Raw genomic sequence first — 11,069 nt, forward strand, 5'->3', positions numbered from 1 at the left:
ATGAAAGAATTGAACAGACAAGGCAGTGGGTAATTGTGCTGCCGCATGGGGTCTCACACTGATGTGGCTTTTCTACTTCTTTTTGGCTGCTCTAAATAATACAAAGGAAATGTACGTGTGGTAGCTGAATGAGTCTTTTTGGTTTTTTTCTTTTTTTGGTTGTCATTGTTGTTTTGTGGTGTTGTTGTTGTTTTTCTTTTGCTTTTAAACCATAACTGTGTAAACAGTCGTATTAACTGGAAGTTATATATAAGACCTAGAATACTTAATTGGAGTGTTTCCGTCTGCATCAACTATACTGACAAGGGATTGTAGAATGCAGAGACAATTGAAATGTGCCAATTATCAAAAACTTAAATTGCATTTCTTTTCTTTTTTTTTTCCTTTGCTTCAATCCCTCAAAATAAGTAGAACTGTAAATATCTGTATTTAAATCTCCCACACCAAGCCTTAAAGATGAAATGCTTAAAGATGAAAGGCTTAGCATAAGGTCTAGACAGCCCACATGTGAAATGATTGGTCTCAGCATGGTGAAGGGTAGGCTAGTCATTTTGCTTCAGGACTGCACTGTGGTATATGTTGGGAATGGTCCAGTTCCAATCACAGGATATTTAGTTCATCTAACACTGAACAATTACAAAAATGAAAATGGCGACTGTTGTTTTTCTAATCAGTATATGCTTGTATTTTTAAGGTGGTCTCTTGCCAACCATGAGTATTTTGCTCTGCAGCATGCCGATAGCTCCAACTTCTATATCACAGAAAAGGTAGGTCATCCACATTATTTCATCTGGGACTCATATTGAAGGAAAGTAAATCATGACTGATGTTTCCTCTGTTCAGGACTAGACATGCTGGTCTAAATTTTAGGTCTCTACTATCCATGAAAATAGGGTCTGTAAAGCAAATAACTGCTACTTTAGTATCCATAGGATGGTATTTACCAGCTCAAGAGTAAAGTGCAAATATGTTTCTTGTCTTCTTTAGCAACTGCAGTTGCCTTCTAACAGTGGATATGTTTCTCTGTTTCTTACTGCTTGGTTAAAGAATTTATTTGATACTTAATAACTTAGTTGGGCTTTCCTTTCTCAGATTTTTTTTCCAAAGTGGCCTCTAACCCTTGCTTAAAGTAATTGAAATAATGAGAAGAAACCTTTTCAAATGTGGCATTATGTATGTAGGCACTAAGAGTGTTCTATGAATCGTGGAAACCCAGCTCTTCTTGGGTGATTTTCACTCTTTTTAGCAAGATTAAAGGAGAAGGAGGGATTTGTGAAGATAGCAATGGCCCTGGGAGCAAGTAAAATTAATATGTACAAGATCCCTGATAGAGGAAGGGCACACCGGAATTTGTTGAGTATATACTGTGTGCTAGGAACCGAGCCATGCACATTACATCTGTTTGCAGATTTCTTCCTTAAGACTAACCTGGGATATAAAAATGCTGGCTTTGGTTAACAGGTTTGAAACTGAATCATTGAGGACAAGTGGTTAGACTAATGCTTCATACTTGATTCTACAAGAAGCAAGTTTAGATTTTTGCGCTTCTATGATTTTTGTCTTTTGGAAATTTCCACAATAGCTTTTCATCTTACACCACGTTAGGGAGAGTTCACTGAAATGCATTTGAACCAGTTTTGTCTTCATGAAACTGATCATCTTGTGGGGTCAGCAGGGAGGGAAGGAACAGCTCCATGAACAGCTGTCACTATAACAAGGTGGCCAGTGCTGTAACAGAAATGAATATGAATTGCTCTTGAAGGAGGGAGAATCAGGTGGCCTCAGGCTTCAGCATCCTGCTGTAATATTGGGGTTCAGGGTGCCCTCAGCTCCCCTGAGAGGACGTTTCTCCAGGTTCTTGGTTTCCTGCCCTCTCAAGAATGAGAAAGGGGACGACAGTACAGTGTGCAGTAAATCCTGGTCTCAAAAGTGTTTGTAGAAAGTGATTTATTTAAAGAGAGAGAACAGGAGAAGGAGAGAGAAAGAAACAGCTAACTCTCACACTGAGTGAGAGAATCCAGAAAGATGGAATCCAGGAGGGGAAGACCGGCTTCCATGAGAGAGTGTGGAAGGGGACTCCAGAGGGAAAATCCAGGAGAGAGAAAGACGGTTTCCACAAAGGAAGTGTTCATGGAAGGGGACCCAAACATAGAGTCCGAAGGGGTGTGGAAGAAGGGGACTTTTAGCTTGGGAGGAACTCCCACCTTCTCTAAGACCCCAGGCCAATGAAAGGAGTTCCTTAGAACTTCCGCTGGAGTGATTAACTCTTAGTTTCTTCCCGTGCCCCGCGAAATTTAAACACAAACCATTAAATCTCCCGGATGGAGAGAGATGGGACGGGGGCATGACACTAGGAAGTTCTTGCCCTTAAAACTACGTCGATTTGTGGACCCCGAAAGAGAACACATTCCCTCACTGCAGGCTTTGTTTGTCCCAGGCAGTAGTCCCTAGAGTGACTGGAATTGTACCCATAAATTAGGCAGTGGTAGAAGGTGGAGGCAGTAACAAGGGTCCTACTTCAACTTAAGACTCCCTTGCCCTACTCCAAAGAGGGAGGGAGGACATTCAGCAGGAGAGGGACTGGAGATGCTGAATGCTTCTCAGAAATTGCTTTGTTCTTCCCAGATGAACACTGGGGATTTTGTAACTGATGCTGTTTCCTTCTTCACATTGATTGCTAGAAAGCTGGGAATTGGGCCAGGTGTGGTGGCTCATGCCTGTAATCCCAGCTCTTAGAGAGGCTGAGGGGGGCAGATCACTTGAGGTGAGGAGTTTGAGACCAGCCTGGCCAACATGGTGAAACCCCATCTCTACTTAAAAATTAGCCAGGTATGGTGGTGAGTGCCTCTAATCCCAGCTATTCGGGAAGCCGAGGTGGGAGAATCACTTGAACCTGGGAGGCAGAGGTTGCAATGAGCTGAGATCGTGCTACTGCACTCCAGCCTGGGCGACAGAGAGAGACTCCATCTCAAAAANAAAAAAAAAAAAAAAAAAAAAAAAAAAAAAACCAGCTGGGAGTTAACAAGTGAACTCGATTTCCTGGCATGCCTTATATTTATTAAGTTTACCTTTGATTCTTTTGACTTATTCCATAAACGTTTAGTTTCCTGTCTTTATTTTCCCTTTGCTTCAGTTTCTAAATATTTTTCATTTATTTTATACTACATCTATATAATTTGCATGCTATTATTTGTGAGATTGAAGAGGTAATATAGAAATCCACGTTAAATGTTAGCATTTAAAGGCATCACCATGGTTTCATTCATTACAGTTAGTGGGTAGTGAAATCAATTCAGTTAGTTGCCAGGGCATTAAACACTGGAACACAGTAGAGTAGATTAGGTCAGAGTATATATTCTGTGTTGCTTGTGAAATATTTGTTCCACCTATCCACATATATAATACATGCAGATTACACTGGCGATTTACTTTGGGTTGTGGTCAAAAAGCTGCTGAGTCATGAATAGACTTGGCTCTGAATAATCTGTGCTGGCAGATGTCCCCCAGTGGCTGTCCTGTCTTTTGTCACCATTGTCTGGAGACTTTAGTGTATTGGAGTTTACTAAAGATGGGGTTCTCAGACTTCATAGAAAACAAGCATTGCATAGAGAATCTTTAAAAAATGTAAGGCTTTAGATCCCAACCCCAGAGACTCAGAGTGAGTAGGCCTTGGATATGGTCTGAGAGTTTTTATTTTTAATGCACCATCTGGGCAGTCTGATGCTGGCTACCCCGAACCACTGGGAGAAACAACCCTGGGGCATGTTTTCTAAAGAGCTGGAACCCATGTGTACAGGACATTACACTCCCCCTCCAGAAGTTGTGCACAAAGTTTGATTTAGGAATGTGGGCTGGGTGCGGTGGTTCATACCTGTAATCCCAGCACTTTGGGAGGCTGAGGCGGGTGGATCACCTGAGGTCACGAGTTCAAGACCACCTGGCCAACATGCCAAAACCGCGTCTCTACTAAAAATACACAAATTAGCTGTGTGTGGTGGCGTGCACCTGTAGTCCCACTCAGGAGGCTGAGGCAGGAGAATCACTTGAACCTGGGTAGTGGAGATTGAGGTGAGCCAGGATTGCACCACTGCACTCCAACCTAGGTGACAGAGCATGATTCCATCTCAAAAACAAACAAACAAAAAAACAACAAAAAACAAAGTATATAGAAATGTGTTTGTGTGCTGCCATTTCTTGGCATGATTTAAAAATTAGTAACATCATATAATGGTTATGCTTTTTTCCTAATTAAAATTCATATATACTCAGAACATTCAAACTATTGAGAATGGGGGAAATTATTTTATGATACATTTTAGTTATTTTCTGGGAATCTTGTTTTACCTGAGGACATTCTTGAGGTTGAGTTTATAAGGACTGGCCACCAAAGTCTGTCATGGAGTTTTTCATCTTCAGTGGGCTGTAGCATTGATTATTCTTTTATGAAGAGTTTAGGGAGTGAGAAGACTCATCTTCCCTATCATAGTTCTTTGTTTGTAAATACAATGTCATTGCTTTTCCTCCTGCAGCTGTCACTGGGCACAGCTGTGGGTGTTCATGTGTCACAGAGCTTGGCACGCACAGAGCAGGAGATGACGGTGACTCCTGGCTCTGCAGGGTCGATCCTGGGTTGCCTTCAATCTGCTGCTTAGGTCCATCTAGTTCCCTACAAGTATTCCTAAAAATTGAGACTTTTCCCCCATTTTAAAAATAATGTGTTTAGCATCAGCTTGGTTACTTACAGCCCAGTAAGTCGTTAGGTAATATTTGCATCACCATGGTAACTGGTGACTCATTTTGAAACTTGTGCATTGCTGTTAGTTACTGATTTTCCCTTATACATGAGATGATCTCTGTCTTTTTGCTGAAGATAAAAATCACCTGTAATTTCAGAAAAAAAAAAAATTTCTCTAGCCTGGCCAAACAATCCAATAGAAATAGTTGATGGATGCTTGTGATTCTCTTCTAAGATCCTCTGGAAGGCACATTCCTTGCTTTTCTTATGTTCTTCAAGCCCATTTTTTTTTTTGAAATAGTCTTTCTTTGCTTATTAGGCCATTAACTGAGGTTTTCTTTGCAGTGGGGTCATGTTAAGTAGCGTTCAGCAGAAGCATTGCTTTCTCCTCAGAGAAAGTTAAGATTCAGTGATTTACAAGTTCAAATTCTGCTCCAGAAACTTAACTACTTCGTGGTGATGTCCAGGAAAGAAAGAGAGAAAGAATAAAAAATGGAAAATGAAAGTATGTTTAAATGGAATTTGTCTTTTGAATATGAATTCTGGTCAGGTGGAGTGGCTCATGCCTGTAATCCCAGCACTTTGGGAGGCTGAGGCAGAGAACTGCTTGAACCTGGGAGGCAGAGGTTGCAGTGAGCCAAGATCATGCCACTGCACTCCAGCGTGGACGACAGAGCAAGACTCCATCTCAAAAAATAAATACATCAATAAATAAAAATAAAATAAAATAAATAATTATATTGAGACAGCACTAAGCATTGTTAGTTTATGACCCTCATCACAATCCAATGATGCAGGTATTGGTATCTTCATTTTACGAGGAAAGTGAGACAGAGAGGTTACTCAATAACTTGTGTGGGTTTTAAAGATCAGAAGTGGCCAAGCCGAGACTTGGACCCATGCGAGTCTGACCTCAGAGCTCTCTATGCCATCTCTGGGAAACCCTTTGTACCACTACCTCAGCCCCAATTTGTTTATGATGTTCTTTCTTTGGGCATTCCTGTTATCAAACCAGTGATCCTGATGGTAACTGCATCAAAAACAATAAATACAGGAAGTTACAGACTATGAACACCGGTTACCAGCTTCAGTCTGTGGCTTCCTTATTCCTTCTGAGGGTAACTTGGAGGAAGTTGTAACAGGTAACCTTCCACTCACTAGGGCTTCACAAAGTGCATTTATATTTGCCTTTGATATGGATTGTATAACTGCTGAGGGCAGTGTGATTGCACAAATACCATTCTTTTCAGGCAAACAGGAAAATTGCCTTGTCATCTCTAACCCTAAGCATGCATGGAGGTGCGTCTCCAGAAAGCATAGGGCATGGTGGAGAAAGCCATGATAATGTTGGTTGTGTGCTTGTGGGTAATTGAGGCTTTATTTTGATTGCAGGATGATACTCCCTTCCTACTGAGGTGTACTCTAGCATGTATGAAGTATAGTGATGTATCACTAATATCTTATTTAGATAAAGTTCTTATCTTGTATCGCAGAAATAAGCTAAGCCTCATCCAGGCCTCCTCTGCAAAGCTGACCCCAGCAACTTTTGGTAAGGAAGTAGGGTTGTTTTGGGGGTACCCTCTTCTTTGTCCTTCCCACTTACTAAGTGCCCTGGGTTTTCAGACAGCCCCCAAGCCTCCCAGAATCCCTGGCAGCCAGGGTTGTGCACCCCCTTGGACTTGTGCATTTCATTCTGGTGAGGAGATGACTCCACTATTTTGCAGAATTCAGGTCAACTGTCAAGCTTTGGTATATCCAACTGTAAGTAAGCAGAGTAATCCCAGTCTCCAGAAAGGATTGATACCTAGATGTAAGCAGGGATGAAGGACTGGGAGGGATGGACAGGGAAAAGCCTTCAGTCCTCATTCCCAGCTCTGGTTTCTGTGTTTCCTGGCTTTGCATCTTTGTGAGAGACCTGCTGTGGCTTTTCAGTCCCCGCCTCTTTGCATAAATCACTTTATACTTGTCTTTGTTACTCTCAATCAAAGAGCTTTCTCTAGGGCAGGCATTTTAATTTGAGTGAACTCAAGCCCAGGAAAGCTGTCAATTTCCTGAACCAGCCAAATACCCTATGCAACATTCCCTTTCCTGCTGCCTTTGGTAAAGGACTCTGGAACTGATCAACAGGAGTCACTGTGGCTGCCACAGCAAGATGAACCAGCATCGCTGGGTTAGCTCTTCTTGGGCAAGTCCATAGGCAAGAATGGGTGGAGAAAAATGTTCCTGCCTGGTATGATTTGGCTGTGTCCGCACCCAAATCTCATCTTAAATTGTGGCTTTCATAATTCCCAAGTGTTGTGGGAGGGACCTGGTGGGAGATAACTGAATGATGGGGCGGTTTCCTTCATACTGTTCTAGTGGTTTATAATTTGACCATATGATTCTGTGCACCTTAAAAAATCTTTTGACTGGGGGCCAGGTGCGGTGGTTCACACCTATAATCCTAGCACTTTGGGAGGCTGAGGTGGGCGGATTACCTGAGCTCAGGAGTTTGAGACCAGCCTGGGCAACAGGATGAAACCCCGCCTCTATTAAAAATACAAAAAGTTGGCTGGACATGGCAGCATGCGCCTGTAGTCCCAGCTACTTGGGAGGCTGAGGCAGGAGAATCAATTGAACTGGGACGGGGTGGTTGTAGTGAGCCAAGATCTCGCCACTGCACAGCACTTGGGTGACAGAGTGAGACTCTGTCTAAAAAAAAAAAAATATTTTGACTAGGATATGAACTCTTCTACTTTGTTTTTTTACATCATAATTGAGGTAAGATTTATACACACTAGAATTTACCCATGTAAAGTGTACAATACAATGGTTTTTAGTATATTCATAGAGTTCTGTAGTGCTTTTTTTTTTTTTATATCAAAGCTGTGGTATTTCCACCTACAGTATTTTCATCTTCCAAAGCAGTAGCTCTCAGCCTTAAATGTAGATTTTGGCTCCAAATTTAGAGATTCGGATGCAGTAGCTTGAGGCTGAGGTTCAGGGATCTTTAACAAGTACAGCTGGTCCTAGTACCACACTCAGACACTTTCCATTGGAAATGTGAGCAGCCTCTGGACCCTTCCTCTATTCCTGCATGAGATGAAAAACCATGTTTTGAATTCATATTGGCTTGTAGGCACAGGCTCCCCATGCACTCCCTGAGCTGAGGGTGTCATTCTGATTCGTTTCCACTGTTGTACAGAGAATGAAGTCCAGCCTCCTTTCTTAAGCCAGAGGTCAAGGTGTGTCGTGAGTCAGCATTTTCAATTTTATTCTTTCTCTTGTTCCTTCAATTTTAGCCAAACTGCTGTAGTGTTCTCTAAATATACCTTGACGTGTCTCCTTTGCGTAGCTTTACTAATCTGGAATTCAGTTGTCTTTATCTCCCTCCTATAATATTTCAGGTACTAGACTAGGTGCTGAGTATAAAGAGATGAAATAATATACTCCTTGCTTCGAGAACTGAATCTTAGAAACAAACATATACCTAGAAGCAGTGCCATTTAAATAATTGCCATTCTAGGACAACAGTTCATTCTCTTCCTACCAATCCGAAATTGCTTGAGCTGGAAGAAACCCTTGCTTCTTTCCTAAACGTAACTGTAGCCCCAGTTCTGGAGATTCGATTCTTAATTCAGTCCTCTTATAAATCTCTACCCTTCCTCTCTGCTGCTATAGGTATTATTGTCTTTCTAGTTCTTTCTTTCTCAGGGTTCACTGATGAGGACCTACATTTCTTTATTGTTGCCTTGAACTGTTGTTTAACTATTTCTGTGCTGATTTATGTTTTCCTTTCAGCAAGATTCCAAGTACTTTATAATTAAACACTGTATGTTCCAGCTCTGTGTTTCACATGGTTCTGTGAATATAATATGTAGGTATTAGAAGATTGTGGGTTTTGGGTTACATAGTTTTCTCTGTAACATAATAGTACACTTAGTTGCTTAATAAATTATGTATTATGTTGGTTAATTCAATTACCAGAAGATGCATATACATGTTCAGATTATTCACAGTGAAGAAATTGTAGAGAAAATAAATGAATCTTAATGTTCCTCTTAGAGTCTTAAAATGGTGTTAAAAAGTTTAGTTTGGGCCGGGCGTGGTGGCTCACACCTGTAATCCCAGCACTTTGGGAGGCCAAGGCGGGTGGATCACAAGGTCAAGAGATCGAGACCATCCTGGTCAACATGGTGAAACCCCGTCTGTACTAAAAATACAAAAAATTAGCTGGGCATGGTGGTGCGTGCCTGTAATCCCAGCTACTCAGGAGGCTGAGGCAGGAGAATTGCCTGAACCCAGGAGGCGGAGGTTGCGGTGAGCCGAGATCGCACCATTGCACTCCAGCCTGGGTAACAAGGGCGAAACTCCGTCTCAAAAAAAAAAAAAAAGTTTAGTTTGGGTTTCAGTCCACAACAACTGATTAATTACCTTTTTCAAAGCAATATGTACATTCACACACGCATATACACACACACACATACACATATAATATCTGTACTGTGCTGGATATTGACCAGAAGTTCTTAAAAGATTCATGAGATTTCACAAAATGATATTCAGCAGGGCATAAATTTATAAAAATCTCTTGTTTTTTCTCTATCAGGAATAACAAATGGTGGAGAGCCCATAGATAAATTTACTTGTATCTCCTCCCGCCCCACCCTCTGGCAAAAAAAAAAAAAAAAAAAAAAACAATTTAAAAAACCCATGATTTAGAATAAATGAGCTATTTATTTAGAATCCCCTATTTAGAATGAATGATCTATTTCAGAGAACTTGGTCAGCTGTAGGAATTTATCTCCAGTTTACAGCAATAGTGAGAGGGAGGAAAATAAGTAACAGAGACCCTCTGGTCCCTTATAATATACAAATAAACCATTACTATGCAGATGATCAAACAGTAATACAATTTCAAAGTATTATCACTTTTGTTCTCCTTATAGTAAATAACATTTTCTAAGAACCAAATGGTGTTTGTGAGATAATGTACTCGAAATTATGTTATTGTTCAATTTTGAGAAAGTGAGTTTTACTTTATTTCACCCCAGGCTAGGATCCATTAATATTCACAAGGCTCACCCATCTTCAGTTCTTTATTTCAGGCAGGCAGCTCTGTGGGAACAGTGTCACAGAAGAGTAGAGAGAATTGTCAGCTTACATACACACAAAACGTTAGAGTTTCTGTGAAGGAAAACATGGGCACTGACTTAGAAACCTTGCTGATATTCTCTCCCCCACCCCTGGCACGCCTTTTCATTAAATGAAGGAAACACTTTGCACGGTCACACTCTATTGTGGTGACACATTTTCCAATAACCAAGGAACAATTGAATGCAACTGTTTGCAGTCAGAATTCTGTATACATATAGTGAAAGCAAGCCGCTTAAAACAAAAGTTGGAGCAACAATTTTGGCAAACAGGAAAAAAACTGAAATATGCCATTTTCTAGTTTGCTTGCAACATGGAAACTGTGAACTAAGAGTGTTTTATTTTCTGCCTGTCCCCACCCCACGACATTTTAGGTTTTTCCAAGTCAGGAGGCCAAAGGATTATTAATAGTATTAACATTTACTTTAAGAACAAATTAGATATTTTCCAATTCAGTAGATACAGTAAGGTTGAGCCAAGGACAGGGTGATAGCCATGGGACATGTCTGGGTATTTGACTTCTGGGATATTGATTAGGAGAGGGAGGGAATGGTATGTACTACTCTTAGACTGCCTCTGCCCGTTTTTTTTTTTTTTTTTTTGTTTACTCCTTTTTCTTTTTAATTTTTGTTTATTATTACTATTATTTTTAGAGATGGTGTCTCTGTTGCCAAGGCTGGAGTGCAGTGGTATGATCATAGCTCATTACAGCCTACAACTCCTGAGCTCAAGCAATCCTCCTGTCTCAGCCTTCAAGTAGCTAGGAGTACAGGTGGAAGCCACTGTGCTTGGCCACTGTGGGTTTTAAATATACACTGATAACTGTTTACATATTGCTCCACAATATGCACCTAAGGACACATGCCTTAGAATTTTGATATTTCAATAATGCATTTCTCTTTACTTTGAGAAGAAAGGATTTACTCAGAATGACAAGGTTCCAGGAAATGTGCCTTAACAGGAAAACCTCAGTTCATGAAGGACATCAGGAAAACTGGGCACTAGCACAATACGAAGGATACATGAGAGAGATCACAAGCTAAACAAAGTCCAGAGAACTCAGGGCAGGGGGTAGTCAGGGATCTGTACCTAGAGTTCAGCATGGTGTAGCAATGGGACTAGAAGGAGTAAAGGTAAGAAAAGGTGGTGTCTTGGACACTTTTATGAATAGGCTTGGCAATCTCTGAATCATTACCAGCAT

General features: G+C 40.9%; 1 protein-coding gene across 7 annotated transcripts in view; it reads left to right on the plus strand.

Moving 5' to 3' along the window:
* Window positions 1-11,069, plus strand: part of ELMO1 (engulfment and cell motility 1) — a 457,713-nt gene that overhangs the window by 26,982 nt on the left and 419,662 nt on the right. For all 7 annotated transcript variants that reach the window (XR_005196005.1, XR_005196006.1, XM_037729109.1 and 4 more), the window contains one exon: window positions 695-767. Coding sequence is in view for 4 of the 7 variants with exons in the window: in XM_037729109.1 (XP_037585037.1) it covers window positions 695-767 (73 nt within the window). In the remaining 3 variants the exon portion in view is untranslated. The remainder of the gene's footprint in view (window positions 1-694; window positions 768-11,069) is intronic.

The sequence above is a fragment of the Cebus imitator genome, unplaced genomic scaffold (genome assembly GCF_001604975.1).
Source record: "Cebus imitator isolate Cc_AM_T3 unplaced genomic scaffold, Cebus_imitator-1.0 Scaffold294, whole genome shotgun sequence".
Lineage (NCBI taxonomy): Eukaryota > Metazoa > Chordata > Mammalia > Primates > Cebidae > Cebus > Cebus imitator.